General features: G+C 36.2%; 1 protein-coding gene across 1 annotated transcript in view; it reads right to left on the reverse strand.

The window, feature by feature from the left end:
- The window catches only part of TRAM1 (translocation associated membrane protein 1), a 40,574-nt gene that overhangs the window by 17,063 nt on the left and 2,477 nt on the right, over nt 1-21,034 (reverse strand). Inside the window, 6 exon segments of the mRNA XM_043976734.1 lie at nt 4,836-4,894; nt 6,180-6,219; nt 6,222-6,237; nt 7,959-8,075; nt 8,180-8,301; nt 9,927-9,990. Coding sequence (XP_043832669.1) covers nt 4,836-4,894; nt 6,180-6,219; nt 6,222-6,237; nt 7,959-8,075; nt 8,180-8,301; nt 9,927-9,990 — 418 coding nt within the window.

Here is a 21,034-nt window from a genome sequence, read left to right on the forward strand (position 1 = left end):
GATCATGTATACATATTAATAAGTATAAATTTTTTGGTGGTGGTAGAAGAGGGGGGAGAGGAAAGAAAAGCCTTCACGTTGGAGGTAACACAAGTTGAATTTTCAATTCAACTAGGTATTCTAAGTAGGGACCATAAAGGAGTATTTACAGTACTTTGCAGGCATGGAGGAGAACCTATGCAAAGACATGGAGTTGGGAAATGGAATGTTTTGTATAAAAAAAAGCAAATAGGATATTTCAGCTTATAGTAGAATTCATGAAGGGGAATAATTAGGAAGAATCCCAGAGAAGTGAGTTAGAAATAAAAATTAAAAGGCTTTGAAAGCCAAACAGAGGAAACTATATCCTAGAAGCAATAGGGAGCCACCAGGACTTTGAGAAAGGGAGTGACATCTGGCTCAGTACTGTGCATGGAAGATGGATAGAGAAGGAAGAGACAGGAGGCAGTAAATTAACTGGTAGGCTATTGCAATAGAGAGGGTGGTGTAGAGACTAAGGATAGATATACTGCTCTGGGAGTCATCTGCATAGACATAATTAAACTCATGGAAGTGATGAGGTCACTAAGAGGGTGATTGTAGGGAAGAGAGGCCCAGTACAGTGTCCTTGAAGTATGCCTATATTTAAAGGGAAAGGATAATGATAAAGCAAAGAAGACTGAGAAGAGGGAGAAGAACAAGGAGAGAAGTGTCACAAAACTCTAGAGTATTCTGGAAGGAAGAGGATCAACCTACATCATATGCTCCAGAGAGGTCAAGAAGGATAAACAAAGAGAAAAGGCTCCTGTCTGCATGTTTCAGGAGCAGTGGTAACTTTGGATAGAACAGTTTTTATTGAATAAGAACTTTTAAAACTATATGTAAGAGAAGATGGAAGCATGGGCAGGTAATAATAGGGTATATATAAGAACATTCCATTGTCATGTGGCAATTAAACAGGTTTGAGGGATAATTTCTGGGTAATTTTAAAAAGGCCAGTTTTTATTAATTAAAATGATGGTCATTTGGCCATCTCTCATAGAACAAAAGATAATCATGGTGGGCAGGCTCATAGCTTATATGCCCTTTTGGAAGAGGGGTGGCAATCAACTTTGACTGGTTAACAATTAATGAGAGAATGAATATTACAATGTGGGGCTAAACCTGAATTCTGATTATGGCACCCATTTCTAAGTTCCCCCCAGTGTTGGGCAATCTATTCAAAGAATTTATGTCCCACCCAAGTCTGAGCAGAAACACATGGCTACTCCACCTGGATAGGGTCTGAAAAAGAAAGTTAGTCCAATCTCCTTATCAGGAGACTGAACTTTTAAAAATCAGGACTTTAGAAAAAGGGAGGAATTCTGATCTCCCCAAATTGGTTATTAATAATAATTTCTTTTAGTCATATAAAAACAGATGCTAAAACTCAAAATGAGTTGAGGCTGGTAAAGTAAACTAGGGATAACAATAAGTATTTTTTGTTTTGTTTTATTTTGAAAAAGCTATACTGTGTATTAGGTGAAGAAAGGCTGAGATTGTTTCTTGGGGGAGGAAGGGGTGATACAAGAGAGAGAATGCAAAGTTCATCAAATCTTACTTTCATATCCCAGGTAAGTAAGGAGATGGTGAAAGTGCATTAGTTGCCTTTGGCGAATTCATGTCTCCTGACCCAGATGAATTACATAAACATAGTTTCTAAGAATTGGGGGGATGCTGATGGATAATACACTAACTGGGGATTTCTGGAAACTCAATGAGAGCAGAAAAGGTTCCTATCATTGGGCGGACGGGCAAATACTGCAAATTTCAAAATGAGGAAGAGAACCAAGTTGGTCCACCTATGCCAGGGATTCTGCCCAATTTCATTTCTGCCAAAATTTTAGACTATTATTCAAGAAATGTATAGCAAACATCTAGAAAAGGAAGCTGTGTATGCAAAAGGCCAGTGTGGCCTCATTAAGAACAGATCATGTCAAAAAAAAAAAAAATCTGGCCCCAGACACTTGACACTAGCTGTGTGACCCTGGGCAAGTCACTTAACCTCCACTGCCCCACCAAAAAAACCCCAACAAGTCATGTCAGACTAACCTTATTTCCTGATAGGGTTAATTAAACTGGCTTATCAGAAGAATACTGAAAATATAATCTACTTAGATTTCAGCAATGTATTTGATAAAAATGTCATTCTATTCTTTCGGAAAATGGATATGTAGACCACATGATAAATACAATTGGATAGATTCATAACTGGTAGAATGGCTAGCCTCTAAGAGTTGTCACTAATGATTAATTATCAACACTGAATGAAGTTCCCAGGGCAGTGCTCCAGATATGAGAATGGCAGCCTTGTGCTCTTCAACATCTTTATCAATGACTAAGATGTAGGAGTAGATAGTATGCCCCTCAAATTTTTAGATGACGCAAACCTCTGTCAACTTCAGCCAATACAGATCATAAAAACAGGATCCAAAAAGATCCTGACAGACCAAATGTTGGACTAAATCTAATAAGATGAATTAAAGAGAGAGAAGTGTAAAGTCTTATAGTTGGGTTAAAAAATTCAGCTTCACAAATACAAGACGTGAAAGGCATGGTTACACAGACGTTCATCTGTAAAAGAACCGTGGGCTTCAGCAGACTGCAAACCCAGTGTATCTTATCAGCATGACATGGCAGTGGCCAAGTTAATGTTATGCTGGGTTTCAATGAGAGGAATAGCTTTAAGAAATGATGCAATAACCCCCTTTGTACTCTGATTAGAGTTTAGGAAGAAAACTCTAAATCAGTGAGAGAGTGTCCAGAGAAGAGCAATGCGAAAGGTGAATGGCTCTGAGTCTTGTCATGCGGTGATAGATTGAAAAGAACCAGAGATTCAGCATGGAGAAGAAAGGATACTGAAGGGAAACAATACTGGTATGCAAATGTGTGAAGGACTATAATGTGGAATAGAGATTTTACTTAATTCTGTCTGGTTCCACAATGGGAAAAATTGCAAGGAAGGAAATGGAGGATTGATGACAAGAAGAACTTCCTGACAATTTGAACTATCCAAAAAGGGAATAGGCTAATAAAATAGGAGGTGATGTTTTCGCCTTCCCTCATTACAATGGAGGCTGGACCTCCATCATTACAATGGAGGCTGGACAACCATTTGTTGAGAATGTTATTTAGAGATCGATTACCTTTCGGGTAATGGGAATGGACTAGATGGTCACTGGGGTTACTTTTAGACTTCAAGGGCTGTCTAGTGGAATTCTGCCACTGTGAGATCTAAGATATTATTAGGATAGCAAAAAAACTTGAAGATCCTTAATGACAATACTGAGGGTAGAAGTGTCATTGAAAATTGTGGCTATCATCCTTGCCCTTCTTTTTCCTGATCTTAATTTAAGATTATAAAAAAGAGTAATAATCTTTTGACCTCTTTTTCACGTACTCACAAGTGATTACCCCCACCCCACCCCACCCAGCAAATTGAACTATCTTCCAATGATATCTAAATACACGGACTTCAGGCAGCTATAAGTTTGGCAGATAATATTCAGTGAGGTTAGTATTGTGAAACAAGCAAAAGAAAAAAAAAAATCAATGGCCACCATCCATGAATTACTATTTTTCTATATCAAGAAATAGGTTTATAATCCCTGACAAGGCATATGTAAAGAGTGCTAGAATCAAGAAGAGATGGTTTAGCTCCAGTAGCTAAAGCTTATGAGATGCATGACCACTGTCAAGTCATGTAAGGTGTCAGAAGGTTGAGTCTCCCTCATCTATAAAATAGGGACAATGCCACTTATCTCATAGGATTGTTAAGGATCAAATGAGAAGGTAAATCAGGTGCTTAAAAAGACTCCCTGAATATCAGCTACTTTATTATTATGTGTCATTAGACTGGGCTTGGTGAACAGAGGAAATTTTATGGAGTTCTGGAGGGAGAGGGTGGTGAATAATTCTAGGTATAGACGGACAAGCCAGGCATAGAGGGGAGTGCTCCTGGAAGCAGAATAGAAAAGTGAGTGAGAAGATGTCATGCAAATAAAGCATAAGGATATATGGAAGGAAAAAGACAGATCAGAATATTAAACATCCAGTGAAACCAGGAAAAAGCTTGAGAGTAGCAGTAAGTGGCTTATTTTAGTGGAAGGCAATGAGGACGATATTAGAGACTTTGGGGAAAACAAACTGGCAAAGACTGCCTTGAGAAAAGTATGCGTAGTAAGGAGACTAGAAAGTTAGGTGTTGGCTCTACTTAAGAATTTTACTTACATGTTCAAGAAAAATCATGACTTTCCTATACTTTAAAGAGAGGATCCATCCATTTTAGGAATGTTTGTTTTGAGAGAAAAAGTTGACTTCATTAGTCATAAACACTGGCTATGAGTTACTTCTCTTGTATTGAATTCTCTCTTAAGATTTACACATAACTCTTTATGCTTCAGTCCTCTAATATCTTAGTCCTTTTAATACAGCTGAGGAGTGAACTACTGATGGCAATTATAGTTCAAACTCAGGGTAAAAATGAAAAACAAAAAATGAAAAAAAAAAAACCCCAAGCAATAGTAAAATTCTGACTATTGGCACCATTCAAAATCTGTACTTATTAGCTCTTGAAGTGTTTGAATTAAATTGAAATCAAATGAATGACCAAACCTAGTTTTAGAAAGGAGAAAACTTTTTTTAAGAGGAAGGGAGGTTTGGGGAGGGTAAGCAGAAGGGAGGATAATGTGAGTAAAAAAGATACTAGATAAAATAATAAAAAGTTCCTCCAAGAAATTTTTTTAAAATTGATAGTAAGATAATTTTAAAAAATTATACATTGCCCAGCTTACTTTTTTGGTTTCTGGAAGTAGAGCCAGGAAAAGCATGAAACCAGTAAGCCAGCTGTGATATGTAGAAAAACTTCATTTGAAATCTGTACAACACAAGAAAGTGAAATAAATACTTTAAAAACATAATATATTTAAAGAATACAGAATAGAACAAATACTGGAAGTCAGGATCATTAGAGTTATCTATCATATCACTTCCTTACTGTATCTATATTGCATAGATACAATAGGGAGTGGTGTGATGAGAGGGATGCACTAGTGACCCCCAAAATAGATCCCACAAGCCACCTGCTTCACAAAACAGGCCTGAAATCCCCATCTTTGCAGTCCTTTTAAGGATTATTAAAACAAAGAAAGGGACACTAATCTCTATAGGTTGACTGGTTACCATAGAAATTACCACAAAATAAATCTAGCCTTTTTATAGTGCATAAACACTGATTAGTTTATCAGGGCAGCTAGCTGGAAAGCACAGAGAATCTAATGCTGAAGGGATGAGACACAGATTTAGTTTTGGGTAGGAGGGAAGGAAGGAGAAGATCCTTGCAACAAGAAGAAGCAGCAACCAGAGGAAGGGGAGCAAAAGGAGTATACCCCCAATGAAAAGACAGTGGAGCAGCATTAGGGTATAGGGTGTAGATATGCACATTTTAGAAAGGATACATATAATAGACACTTTAGAAAGCTTTCAGGAACTGAGGATAAAATGCAGTTGACACTTATTTAAAGAATAGTATTTCTTTATTTAAAAAAAAGCGTCAATGCAATGGGCATTTTAGCAAACATGGATGCAAAGACATACTTCTAGAGCTCCTTTTAAAATTTTTGTATCTCTCCTTCTCTACCCACCCCATCCACTTGTTATGTCAATTATTATGGAATACTTCTATTTTCCAGGTACTATAAGTAATATAAAAAGAAGTATGAGACACATTCTCTGCTCTCAAGGAACTTCGAGGAGTCTGTTGAGGTGACAAAACTGACATAAGTTTAAAAATTAGAGAAGCATACGGACAGTATATAACTAATTTTTACATGAATGGTACAGGGTATAATGGTGATGAGAATTCAGAGAAGGAAGAAGTCACTATGGGGAAAAGTATTGCAGAAGAAGGGAGACTGATTGAGCTTAAAAGATGAAAAAGAAATATGAAGGAATGAATGGATCAAAGCTAAAAAGGGAAAAAGGCAAGAAGATAGAGAAGAAAGCAAAGAAGAGGAAGTAAAAAAGCAAGAACAAGATAAAGGGAAGAAGAACATAACAAAAGGGCCAAGTGTAAGGAGTATTGAACTAATTAACATTTGTTGCCCTTTCTCTTTGACAGAACTATTTTTTTAATCAATAAAAGCAAACTAAGAACAACTTACGTCATCAGGGTAAGGGGGTAGGATTTCCACAGTATAGCTGATCTGAGATGAAGTTCTCCTAAGACAGTATTGACATAAAAATTAGCCTACAGAAGATAACTCAAAAATAAAGTAGAAGACTATTTCCATTTCTTTGATGCCCAATCCCATCACAATCCAGTGATAAAATAAAGGGACTACACTTCTCTAAAGTTCTTACGGCTTTAAGGTTTAAGTAGGTGCTCAAGGCAGTCCAAAATTTTTGTTGATGTTTTAAAATAATATTCTAGTATGATCAAATAGTTATTAAAATGCATAGACAATATTATTGACTTATTAATGGTCAAACTGGCATTTATTTGAAAAAAATACAGTTTAAATTCTATTTTAAGATATTTGATCTTATTCTTACTGAGTAGTTATCCCTGATAAGAAAGATTATTTGTTCTTGTAAATATTTATGAAGGTAAGACTCCATTTTAATAAACTTGACAAGACATGAAAACTATTCAGTGGAGAGAGGGAGGCATATCAATTATAAGTTGTTTGCTCTTGCTAACAGATCCCAACTCATGACGGCTACATTTTCACTCTACTCTCAGGACCTAGCCTATTTTAATCCCTCTCTCAAATCTATGAAAGAAACATTTTGCAATCTTTGCTACCTATTCCTCTATTAAAACAGGAGATATATGTATGTGTGTGTTACATACATATTTATGAATTTTAAAAACTTTCAGTGAATTAAATATTTATATACCAAATTGTAAATATAAAAACAAAAATGTCTTTGGAGATTGACGCCCATATGGACTGGTAAAAACATGTTACACAAGAAATTTTATTTAACAGAATTCATTGTAAATCAACAAAACACTGTTTCTATGGACCTGGATGTAGAACTAGTCTCCAAGTATCTTCATTAATTTCAGAGTCTATCTGTATTAATTTTGTGGAAAGGAGTATCAAAGCAGTCAATTTATAACAAATAGAGGGAGATAATTGACTACAAAAAGTAGAAAGGAAATTAATTCTTGGTTGATGTAACCCTGACCATCTACCCTGAAATTGTTCAAATGATTTTGTTTCTTTAACCAAAACAACTTTCCACCAACAGCCTACTGATTTATTTAATCTACTTTTAGAAACTCTAATACAGAAATCTAACTCTATGCTTTAAAATAAAAATGCCATTTCCCCCAAAGAATGTCATGCTTTTTAGAAAAATCTAACTTCTAGATTGTAATTTAGCAAAAATGTGTGGAAGATGACATATTTTGAGAAAAACATTAATAGAAATAAATGCCTTTAACATAAAAGTTCTTGCTTCTTCCATTAGTTAGAATGGTATAAGCAAAGTTCTGGTTGTACTTTTTGAAAAAGCATGCAATATTTTTAAAGCTCTCTGGAAAGCTGGCTGGCTTTATTTGCAGAAAATAGTGAAAAGATTTCACCTTTGGGCACCAGCAGAATTAAAATCATTGCTATCTTAAAAAATCTTTTTTGTTAACACAGATACTGCCTGCACATGAATACAAGAGATAAAAATATTTTCCTGATTCAGAGGCTATGGATGTAGTATATGGCATTCTAAACAAATAACACAAAACAAACTAATCACAGCATACAGTTCAATAACAAATGTATCAGCACCCTAATCTCCACAAATAGTTGGGGAAAAGGCAGAAATTAAAAATTTCAGTAAACCAAAATTAATTTATAGACAGGAGGACAGTTTCTATCTGGTGTTTAAAACATGCGCTTTTTGGATATGACAATTTTAGTATAGGGAATACTTACAGACACTAGAATGCTTGTGCCCCAAATACAAGAAAAAAGGTAGAATGCACTAAGTTGACCAGATTCATTAAACTTGCTGTGTTTCGTTTTGGAGAAGTGCATTCGCCTGTTAATTTTCTAAGAATAAAAAGTCATTAATAATTATTAGGAATCTAAGTACATAACAAGTTCATCTCATAATGCTTTACACTATGTTAAAGAAAGCTACATCTGGTACTTACATCTAACACGTATTCCTGAATTATGGCATGAATAATTATTGCTACCAGCATGTAGAAGAAAACTGTAGCCAAATCTTTGATACCATAGTAATAGAAAGAGAGTGTTTCAGTTGCACGGTCTTCTGAAGGTCAAAAAGAAAAACAAACAAAAGTACATATTAAGATTGTTAAGTAAGGATAGAACTCAGTACAACATAGTTTTATGGAAACAATCAAAAAAATAAGAATTAAGCTCTAATAATTTTCCAGGGTAATTTGCTCCTAGGGGAAGTCTAACTAACAAAGCTTCAGAAGCAATTACAGTTTTGATTTGAGAGAAAACTCAACTTCATCTGAAAAGGTCAAGGTTTATGCTACTATGAAAAAAAAAGAGTTAACAGCATCTCTGACTACTTTAACTATTACTGGCCAATTACGATAATTAAAAAAAATTAACCACAATTCTAATTAAACAAGAAATACTCTATTCCTTAACATCTTTCCCTCAGACTTCTTCTAGAAGTTCTTATCTTCCCTTTCCCCTTTTATTCTGCTTAGCTAAATTCATTAGAGACAACTTTTAATTTTTTATGGTCATGAGGCCTAATCACCTAATTATTACACAGAAGATTTCTAAAAATGTATAATTTAGAACCAAAGTGCCACAAACAAAAATAACTCTGAGTTTTGTATGTATTTAAAGAGTGATGTGAAAAAATGTTATTAACACTCATTCTCCATCCACAACATTTAATATCACTTTAAACTTTCATTTCCTTCCAATAAAGCTTATTTTTTTGTTTTGTTTTGTTTGTTTTTTGGTGAGGCAATTGGGCTTAAGTGACTTGCCCAGGGTCACATAGCTAGTTAAGTGTCAAGTGTCTGAGGCCGGATTTGAACTCAGGTGCTCCTGAATCCGGGGCCAGTGCTTTATCCACTGCGCCACCTAGCTATTTAAAAAAAAAAAAAAAGGTTTTAATTGTAATGTGATATGTTAGGAATAATCTTACTTTTTGAAAGAGAAAATGCAATTTGGCTCATAGTATAAGATAATTTAGGAGATCACTAAGTCTACTATTTATTCTTGACTGATTAAAAAAAAATTTTTTTTAAACCTTGAGAAAGAATGTTAAGGGGCAGCTAGGTGGCGCAGTGGATAAAGCGCCGGCCCTGGATTCAGGAGTACCTGAGTTCAAATCTGGCCTCAGACACTTAACACTTACTAGCTGTGTGACCCTGGGCAAGTCACTTAACCCCAATTGCCTTACCAAAAAAAAAAAAAACTAAATCAGAGAAAGAATGTTAAGCTCAAAATCTATTCCTACAGGCCTAGAACTATATAATCTGAATGATAAATATGAGGGTAGAGGGATGTTAGTTGATTTGAGATTTAGATTTTAAGCCCCAAATAGACAAATTTGCACGGTCATTTCTACACAGAGATATACAAGTCCTTCATACAAATAAATGTAAAATTAGTAAGTATATACAACATCAATTTGAAAGAATGAATTCTTAAGCCACTCCATTAAAAAAATCTGAAAAATTCAAGCACTGAAAAAGAAAAGCAAATTTCTATATAATATACTGGGAGATGCCAGTCAAAAATGGATTTTGTACTACAACTTGAACATCAATAAACTAGAGCTCCATCCTACTAATGAGGTGTCTGTGAAGATTAAAGTAGAAATAAAAGTCTATGGAATTCTCAATACTACTTTATGCTCTGCTCATCCCAGTAGCAAATCCTAAAAAGGTATTTAATTACCTGTGGCTGGAATGGTAACATTGTATTGAAGAGTAACAAAAATAACTGCTGCTTTTGTTGTAATCTGAAAGAAAGAAAGAAAAATTAAGACAAACCAGAGTGCTGAATCAACTTGAAGAACCTGACACATACAGATCAAATACCTCCTCCCAAATTCAAACAAGGGAAGAAAGAATTATGGTGATGGCCCCAATCCTTAGATACAGAAACCATTAAAGAAAGAAAGAAGGCAGCTTAGTATAACATATATGGAACTGAGATACAGAAAATGATGTACTGTGGTATGAGGAAAAAATTAGAATTTTTATTTCTTTTTTATCCAAAAAAAGGGGAAAGAAATGTAAACTTCATCGATATTTAATATATAGATTGACACTGGCAACCTAATTCAGTCTATATAACAGATGACACAGTAGCCCAAGAGAAAAGTGGGAGTTCTCCAACCATGATGCCTTCACCTAGTCCTTAAATTGTGACTTCTCTGTACTCAGTTAAATGGATAAACAGACCATGTTATCTGGTTTTAATAAAACCTCACAAAATGGGACAAGCAGCTTAAAGAGATACTTGTAAAAACAACAATGACAAGAACGACAATGTGGACTTAAGATAATAGTAATAAATAGTAAAGATAATTGTAGAATTGATACATCTACTCCTAGTACAAATATTGTCAGCCACATCAGGAAGTCAAAATAATGATGACCATTTAATAAGACCGGACGAGAAGTTGGCAAAAAAAGAAAGAAATCAAAATATTTGAAATATGGATTTATATCTTCTATTGTTAATAATGAAATTCTTGCTTAATGTAAATTGTGCTATCATGTTTAATTAGCAAGGTACTTAGAAACTAAGCTTTCATTGCTAAAAAAAAATAAGTATTACCTACAAACTCTCAGGTCTGCACAAAAGCTTGAAGACAACAATTTTAAACCTTTTTATAAATCTTCCAAAGTTTCTGTGAGTTTTGAACTGACTTGTTAAAAATCCAATCAGTGTCTGGGAAGAACTAATAATCATGGAAGAGTGAAATATAATAGCCAGATTTCAGTATAATTGGTAGATGGGAGTGAATTATGATTATCATGGTCTGTAAAGTGCAGCTAATGATTCACTTATTCTATATGGATCCATGTGCCTTTGTGAGGTGTCTTTTTCAGTTGAGTCATTAAAACCAAATAGTAAAATAAACTGAACTTAGAATCAGATCTTTGAATTGCTGCATCACAAAATATCAATATTAAATGAAGATTTCCCAAAAGAATATTCAATCATATTGTTCTCATGAAATAATTTTAATGAGAACAAAAGATTCTGCACTGTTAAATGTAAAATTATTGTAAATTATTGTTTTTTTCTTTCATCTGTTTTAATTGCTGTTTTGTATGCTTTTTACTTAAACGGATCTGTGATCCCATGGATTCAATTCAATAAATGTTTGGTTTTTTTTTTTTAAATTAAGAGGACCTACCGTGTGCCAGACATTGTGTTAAGTGCTGGGGACACAAATAAGACGACATTCAGTCCCTACCCTCGAGGAATTTACAATTAATGGGGGAAGACAACATACAAAAGGAAGCTGGAAAGCCAGTGGGACAGCTACAGGGAGTACCTGCCACAGGGGCACCCCCATTTCCTGGAGTTGAAACCAAGCAGAGCTGCAGGTGGAAAGTGGAGTGGGCTGGCAAGTACACACCCTGTCTTCTATAAAGTGCAGCAGTTCTCCAGTCAGAGGGCAGAGGGAAGCTAAGGTGGGTGGGAAGCTGTCTAGAATTCAAGGCTGAATTAGCAGCAGGATGATGAGATAAGAAACAGTTTCTCCTGGGAGGGGCATCTTGTTCTGTGGAACTAAAACCAAGCAGAGCTGCAGATTTAGTGAAGTGGGGAGACTCTAGAACTTCCTCCAATAACACAGGTTGTTGTCCATTCCAGGCACTTCTTGTCCATGTCCTCCTTTTAAGTCTGCCTTCCTGGCTTTCTCCTGACATCCCAGTTACCAGTGGAGCACTCTGGCCATCTCCCTGTTGTCCCCTGTTGTCATATGACCAGCCTTTTTAATCACACAGTCGCTCAATGACACCTTTTATTCCTATAATTGTTATAAAGAGCTCCAAACAAAAAGTTGCATCTCTTCTCTGCCCTCTGGATGACAATCACTTTGAATTCTTCAGGTGGAATATTCCATTCCTTGATGTCACAGAACAACACTGGTAGACTGTTAATACTAAAAAGATGGGCCTTGCTTTCATGGGAAGCTTGTGATGAGTAAAGCTTTGCAAGTCCTCAAAAGCAATCCAACCCACTCTCCTCTTCTTTTTCAGTTCAGGCCCAACATACTATCCATCTGTACAGTCTATCCCAGACAATGATGGATAAGCCCTATAATGTGTTCATCAAAAAGCATTTTGGGGGGCAGATAGGTGGTGCAGTGGATAAAGGACCAGCCCTGGATTCAGGAGAACCTCAGTTCAAATCCAGCCTCAGACACTTGATACTTACTCGTTTTGTGACCCTGGGCAGGTCACTTTACCCTCACTGCCTTGCAAAAAAAAAAAAAAAAGGCATTTTGATTTACTTGGTCTTTCCTGTGTGGACGAACAGGTCAAACAGATTACAGATCCATTGCAAGAGGCTCTATGACGTTCTGGGGCATGATGCATGATCAGCACAATGTCATTTACAAATAGGAACATCCGGAAAAGCTTCTCATCCATAGGGAATAATTCCTCTTTGACCTGAACTCTGCTATGTATCTTTTTCACAGTAATGAACAGCTTTAGTGAGCATGACTGCCTACTTTACCTGATGTTTATCAAACAGGTTATATTTCTGCTCTATCTTCTGTGGAATCTTGAATGATTTTGATATGAGAGACACCTTGTTGTAAAAGTCTATTTCTAGGGGCAGCTAGGTGGCCCAATGGATAAAGCACCGGCTCTGGATTCAGGAGGACCTGAGTTCAAATCTAGTCTCAGACCCTTGACACTTACTAGCTGTGTGACCCTGGGCAAGTCACTTAACCCTCATGGCCCGGCTCCCCTCCAAGTCTATGTCATTATATTTACTAATGGTAGTTATTAACATTCTTTTCAGTTGCCCTTTGAAGATGCCAAGATCATCCACTGTATCCTGAGCTGTCTCAGTCACCCTCACTTTTGTCTTCCAACTACTCTGGAAGAGAGTGAAGCATCTCCACCTCACTTAAATTCAAGCACAAGATAAGACATCACTCATTTGTAATGTCATTGGTTTTCTTTGAAAATGAAAATGAAGAATGAACAACAGCACTGGTATAAGGTCTGAGATTTTTTTCCCTACGTCTTCAGATATATCCTCATATCTGTTTTATGTCCAACATAAAAATGTATTTCATCCAACTTGGGTTTTTCTACCATAGTATGTTTTGCTGCATGTATAATACAATGGAACAATAGTATATGTATGAAATGTATAAATAAGTACATGTATGTCAGAAGTAAAGACTTTTTAACATAGGGCTATGGAACCAAAAGTTTGGAGAATAATTGCTATAGAAGCTAGAGAACCAGCCTTGGATTCAGAAAAGACTGGGTTCAAATCTTATGATTTAGATACATATTGGTTATGTAACCCTAGGCAAGTCACTTAACATCTTGCTGCCCCTTGACAAAACTTCTTGATACTCTCAGACAGACATTTTCCTTAAGGGGGCTTCTCCAAACCAAGTAACAGGTCTCCACTTTCAACCTCCAGAAACCACGAGATCTCAAACCATACAATGCAGCCAGACATAAAGGGGGACTGCTGATCACTAGAGGAAGCACTTCCTTATACTTCAATATAGCAGTGAGAGTTTCCTAATTTACTACAGTAAGCAGCCCTTGTCCAAAAGGCATGACTTGGTTGTTACTATTCTTTAGTCTCCTGAACTTACATAGAAATTTAAAGAATGTAATTTTGAGGATAGATGTCATCTTAATTTTTTTTTTATCTTTGAAGTTTTGTGAAGACTAGCAAAGTACCTTCTCTAAATTATTGAGTATTTCATTAACGGTCACTGAATTTCTTGCTAAAACAAATGTTAACGTGTAAGTTTAAAGGAAAAGAGTTAAAATAGAAACAGACTAAGGATGAAATTTAAAAAGGAGGAAGCATCCACTGTCTAAACTATTTAAATTACATTGTTTCGTGTGGATGGGGACTTTATTGAGAAGAGATTCCATTAGAAGTCATAGGTAAGTAACAGTGAATAATTCACATGATCATAACTACAAAATAGCCATTCTGCTTTGAAGAGTTGCCTAGAATTCAGAATAAGTGAAGAACTTAAAAATATAGGGCTGCCCAGGAAAGAAAAGGTAATAGATGCAAAAAGTAACAAGTGCTATTCTGCAAAATTTGTTTCTCATCACAAAGACTTGTGACTCCGAACAAAGGAAGAAAGAACATAAACTCTTTTGGGGTAGGAACTGTTTAATCTGTGTCTTTGTATGCATAATGTCTGGCACATAGACAGGGGCTTAATAAATGCTCACTGATTGCTAATAACAAAGCGGCTGAGATCCTTAGGCTACATGAAAGCTTCTTAAACTATAGGTTTGCATAACTGAATATGGAGGTTGTGAAAAATTTGGCAATAAAAGCTTTTGTGTACCAAATCTTACATACCTCTATACCAGGGGTCCTCAAGTGAAAAGGAATTGTGAATGGAAAAAATTTAAGAAGCCCTGGGCTAGATAACCTTTAAGATACTGAAAGTTAGGTGGTGGAGTGGATAGAGTGCCTGGGCTTAAGTCAGGAAGACCTAAGTTCAAATATGGCCCCAGACACTTACTGGCTGTATGACACTGGGCAAGTCACTTAACCCCATATGCCTCAGTTTCCTCATCTGTAAAATGAGCTGGGAAAAGAAATGGCAGTATCTCTTCAAGAAAACCCCAAATAAGGTCACAAGAGTTGGATGTGACTGAAATGACTGAACAACAACAACAAAAAAACCCAGGTGTATTGTTCACTTCTAAAAGAGGAAAACAGACTAAGAGCAGCTTAAATTTATCTTTTTACTTGATTTCTATAACAAAGTTGCAACAGGATTACAAGAATCATTATCGCTATATCCAGATAAGGAAACTAAGCAAGTGATTGAACATCTTTGAACTTACCATCTCAGGCAAGTAAGTAGCAGAACCAGGATTTCTACCCAGGTTTTGTGCTTTCAAGGTCAGTGCTCCTGTTCACTAACCCATACTGCTCTTAATGTAATAGGTCACATTTACATACTGCTTTGCAATCACCAATGGGTTTTACATGTGTCATTAAGCATAACAAACCACAAATTTGGAGAAAATTAAATTCTATCTAACATGTTCCTGAGCCTTTCCGAATCCTGTGTCTGTCAGGGAAAGAAAACTAACTTACTATCAGTTCAAGTAAAATAATTGAGAAGCTAAGCCTCATTGAGAAATACATCATGACCTAAAATCATAGAATCTTAAGACTTGAAAACAACATTATTAGTCACTTAGGCTCAATCTCCTTTCTGTTGCAGAAATCCCTTTTTTGATGCTCCTGATAGGCTGTATCAGCTTGAAGACTTTCAACAATGGGAAAGTTCCCTCTCCAACTAGGTAGCCGGGCCTGTATGATCATCACTGGAACATTCTTCCTTATTCTGAGCAGGATTTGTGATCCTGACTAGGAAGAGCTTCTTTACTCTGCCTCCTGACCAAGAGTTCTACATTATTCTAACTACTCTTAGTCCCAGCTCCACCCTCTGAACTATCCCAAGTCAGTCTTATCCTGCTCCCATATAAGAGCCCCTCCTTCCAGTTTTGGAAGAGAGCTCACACCCTCAATTCTTTTCTTTCTCAGTTCTTTCATCTTCCTTTCCTTTCCTTTTCTGGTTCCTGGATTAAACTTCAGTTTGCCAAAGTCCCTCTTAGTAACTGAAAATTGTGTCCATGAAATCTTAAAACAGGGTTGTCATGAAGTCAAAATGATCATAAAAATTCACTGTACTGGGATTAAGTTAGAAAAACATTTATGTTTTGTTATTTTAAATTTCTAAAAACATTTAATATTTTATTTTTCTCATTTACATGTAAAAATGGCTTGTTATTTCTTAACAGAGGATCTGACCTGTATATTGTAAACATGCATTCTGGAGAAGCGGCTTATAAAGCAAATTTCCAAATGCAAAATCTTATTTTCTGACGAATTTCCATTATAAAATAAAGGACTACTACTTATTATTTTTTGGCCTTAAAAGTTATAAGATATACTTTTATGCAAGTTGTAGTTAGTACATTCCACTTGAGAACAAAGATTGCATCTTACTTATCTTCTTATTTTCAGTGCCTAGCACAATACCCCACACTTAATAATGTTTGTTGAACTAACTAAACCTCCTAAACTGTTCCAAGCTAGTATGACCTGAGGTCAAAGAGAATTAAATAACTATTATTGAAGCACTAACCCCTAGTACATGGCCATGACCTAAGACCTTTGGGAAACAAACTTCAGTTGCTAAACATTCTTCTTAGAAAGCTAGAACGAGGAGCCAACTTGTACCTGTAGATCCCTTGATACATGCCCCTTTAGCCCTCATTTTGGGGTATACACCATCTCCTAGAAGTTTCCTTTGCAAAGGACTTTCCTCTCTCTTCTACAGAAATAATGTTCTCCAAACTTCCCTCTAGGGCAGTGATTTTCAAAGTGTGGTTCACTGACCCCTGATCCTCTGTGAGGTTAATACTATTTTCATAACAATACTAAGATGTTATTACATTTCACTATCCTCTTCTAATTAACTATCTGTTCAAAGCCAGATTTTCTTCATATGCTTCAACTCAAACAACATATTGCAAGAGACTGAATGTAGAAGCAGATATAACAATCTTCTCTTAGGCCAGACATTAAAAGATTTGCAAAAATATGTAAAACAATGTTATTCTAATCACTAAATTTTTTGTTTTAGAAAAGTTATTTTTCCATAAAAAGTTATTCATGTTACAGTGGAATGGGTTTATTATTGTTATTTTAAAATGAATTAATACTTAATTTATCAGTTTTAATTTCTAAAGTGGAAAATATCAATTGATTTAGTCCACATAAAAACTCTTTGGAATCCTCAGTAATTTTTAAAGAGTGTAAAGGGTTCTAAAACCCTCAAGTCTGAGAAATGATGGCCTTGGGTTACTGGCATAGTAGGAAAAGTGCTGGATTTGGAGTTAGTAGATCTGGGTTCAGATCTTGGTTCTGCCTCCTTACCAGCTGTGTGACCTTGCATAAGTCACTTAAATCTCGTAAGACCTCAGAGTTTCTCATCTTTAAAGTGAGATAGCTAGACTAGAAGATGATCCCTAAAGTCCCTTCTGGCTCTCATCCTATGATCCTTCTTTTTTAAGGATATATTCAATTCTATAAACATACTTTAAGCATATTATGTTGTATAATATAATAGTATAGCTAGATACTAGGTCGGTACAAAAAGATGAAATTGGACATTACTTGCCCTCAAGGGGTGCTCACACTTTAAGAAATCTGGAGACCAGTACAAAAAGGGCTAAAAAGGTATACTGGATTAAGACAGGTATACAAATAATTGTAACTCGGGGCAGAATATGATAAGTGCAAAGGAAGTAGAGAGAATTTCTAGGGAAGGCTGGAGTGAAAAGGTAGAGTTCAATACAAGGAGCTAGGTAGGAAGAGAGGATCAAGTCAATAGAATAAAATTATTCCATGCAAGACATGGTAAAGGAAGAAATCAGTAGAAACACTGAAGAATGGAAAAGTAATATATACAGTCAGAGATTCTCAGAGGTGGGATTTCAAAGAAGTTGAACTTCTGTGAGCAACTACTACAAAGTATTCATTCTATATAACACACTTTTTCAAGTGCTCATCCACAGCCTTTGCTTTAAGATCTCTAGAGTGGTGTAGTGGAGGAAGTAGAGGACCCAGGTTCAAATCACTCACTACCTGTTACCTGTTTAACTGTGGTAAATGGATTTGGTGCCAGAGTCTGCCACTCCCTGCCTGTCTGACCTTGGGCATCACTTAACCTCTGTAGGCCTCCAAGTTTGATCTCTGTAAAATGAGTGGGTTGGACTGGGTGCTTATTGTCTCCGAGACTATGATCCTATGAACTTGTTATACCTCTCAAAGCAGCCCATTGCACCTTGAGATAGCTCTGTCAGGAAGTTTGTCCTTACATAGAGCTGATTTCAATCTCTGCAATGTGCCCTCCACATCTGCTTCATGGGGATTAAACAAAATTTAATTCTTTTTCCAGAAGACAGCCTATAATAGCTATCTTCTCTAAACACTCCCAATTCCTTCATCTGATCTTAATTTGCTCACATGATCTAAAGGTCACTGCTTACCCTGATCACCCATCTCTGAACACTTTTGGGCTTATAATATAGCTGGTATTTATATAGCACTTTAAGTTTTTCAAAATGTCATCTCATTTGATCTTCCTAACAATACTGTGAAGTATTTTCCATTTTACAGATAGGGAAACTGAGATCAAGAGGTTAAATGTTTTGCCCTGTGTTGCTGTGGTCACACAGTTGGTAAGTTTCTTGAGTCAAGATTCAAATGATCTTCCTGACTCCAAGCCCAACACTATTCAGGGTACCATCTACCCTGACAACTCTTATATAAGTGGTACTTGTTATTTCAGGTCTGGTCTCACCAAAGCCGAGGAGAGGAGCACTGTTGTCTACTTAGTCCTAGATGCTATGTCTCTCTTAAAGCAAGCTAAGATCATACAAACTGCTGACACATATTGAACTTGCAGTCTACAACTCTTAGATCTTTTTCAAACCAACTAATTATCTAACCATGCCTCCCATCTGGTACTTGTGACACAGATTTTTTTTAAGTCTAAGTGTATCATGTTACATTTTTATTAAATTCATCTTGCTGTCTCTACACCATTTGATACCATCCAGCAACTTTGGTTGCCTCTTCCTCTTCCTAGCTTGGTTCTATCTGAAAATCCGTTAAATATTACAACAATGCCTTTATCAAAGTCCCGTTAAAAATGTTAAACAATGCCATTCCCTGGGGAACTACAATGGAGGACTCCTTCCAAGATGACATTAAATCATTAATGACTACTTGTAGGTTCTAGCCATTCAACTAGTTCCAAACCACTTAGTTTGTAGTGTTTGTCTAGCCCCTATCTTTCCAAGAAAGATTTTGGACACAATGTAATTAAGATATTTCTGTGAATGGTCAATATTGTCAAATGGGCAGAGAAATCAAAGAGGATGGGGACTAAAAAAAGGGCATTACATTAGGCATTTAGGATGTTACTAATATTATCTTAGTGAAGAAGGTAAGTTGGATGGTGGGAGGATTTTACAAAAGAATTAAGTAATGGGTGAGAAAACAGAGGCCCTGAATATGGAACATTCTTTTGTAGCAAAAGAAAGAGTGCACCCTCAATCCTACAATAAGAACAAAGAAAAAAATGGCTGTTAGAACAATTTGAGGAGGCAGATGTTAATCCTATAAACCCAAAACCACCTGTAACATTTACATTTACGGATAGTTTTTCCTATATTCCAATGCCCATATTTAGTTAAAAAACCAAATAAACATCTGATACATTTTGTTTGGATGCTGACGCTTCCCAACAAAGGCCCCAAAAGATCCCTATTAGATTAAGAGTATGTCCTCTTCCATGTTTATAATTTGAGAGAAAGGTGTATCCTTTATTTTTGATAGTTTGGTTACTAACATTGACCACAGCATTTGACAGGATTGTTAGCTCCGTGTTCACTCTGTATAAATTGCCACTAACTGCACATTTAAAAGTCTTCCAGGGGCAGCTAGGTGGCACAGTGGATAGAGCACTGGCCCTGGATTCAGGAGTACCCGAATTCAAATCTGGCCTCGGACACTTGACACTTACTAGCTGTGTGACCCTGGGCAAGTAGTCACTTAACCCTCATTGCCCCGCAAAAAAAAAAAAAATTAAAATTAAATAATTAAACTTAACACCCATAGTCCCACCAAAAAAAAAAAAAGTCTGCCAGCAGAGAGATAAGATAACTTGAAGGGCATGTGAGAGGATCAATGGAAGTTAATTCTTAGAACAGGGGAGTTGTACCTGTGCATATTTGAAGAAAGAAAAAAGAGCTGATGGGGGAGAGATTGAAAATGTATTGGGGGGCAGCTAAGTGGAACAGGGATAGAGCACCGGCCCTGGAGTCAGGAGTACCTGAGTTCAAATCTGGCCTCAGACACTTAACACTTACTAGCTGTGTGACCCTGAGCAAGTCACTCAACCCCAATTGCCTCACTAAAAAAAAAAAAAAGAAAAAGTATTGGGAGGGAGCAGCCAGGTGGTCCAGTGGATAGAGCACTGACCCTGAATTCAGGGGGGCCTGAGTTCAAATTCGATCTCAGACACTTGACACTTACAAGTTGTATGACCCTGGGTAAGTCAACCCTCATTGCCTCAAAGAAAGAAGGAAGGAAGGAAGGAAGGAAGGAAAGAGAGAGAGACAGAAGATGTATTGGGAGATAAGGGTTCAGAGGATAGGATGGGAAGATTAAAGCAGCAAAGTACTGAAGGGGCTGAGATGAGGTCAAAAGTACAGGAAAAAGGGGCCAGCCTTTCTCTCTCCTTTCTAGTAACCACCACCAACAGGTTCACTTTTCTTTCCTATATGCTAACATTGTTCTCATCTAGTCTGATGAGTTTGCACAAACCACCAGTATATTATGTTCGGTATTATCTTGATAGTATCAACATGAATCCTGTGATATTTCCTTTTGTAGCATGCTTCAAAATTCCAAATTATTAACATATGGTAAGAAGACTATACAGTTTCCACATACTACCTTATCTGTATGATATGTAAGTTTTGTGTCCTGAATTTATTTTAAAAACATGTTTAGCACTTTTATTTTTCTATACTAACATTTAAAAAAAACCTTCAAATTTACAAAGAAAAAATATTTTTATCCTTATTAAAAATTACTCAGTGTACCCTTTGCAAATTTCCAGTGAATTCTTATCACCAGAAAGCTATCTAGAAAAGAGTGTGAAACAATGTTTCACATAAAAGTAAAATCATACCAAGCTCCATACTCTCCGGTTTCTAAAT

Source organism: Dromiciops gliroides, chromosome 1 (genome assembly GCF_019393635.1).
Source record: "Dromiciops gliroides isolate mDroGli1 chromosome 1, mDroGli1.pri, whole genome shotgun sequence".
In the NCBI taxonomy this organism is placed as follows: domain Eukaryota; kingdom Metazoa; phylum Chordata; class Mammalia; order Microbiotheria; family Microbiotheriidae; genus Dromiciops; species Dromiciops gliroides.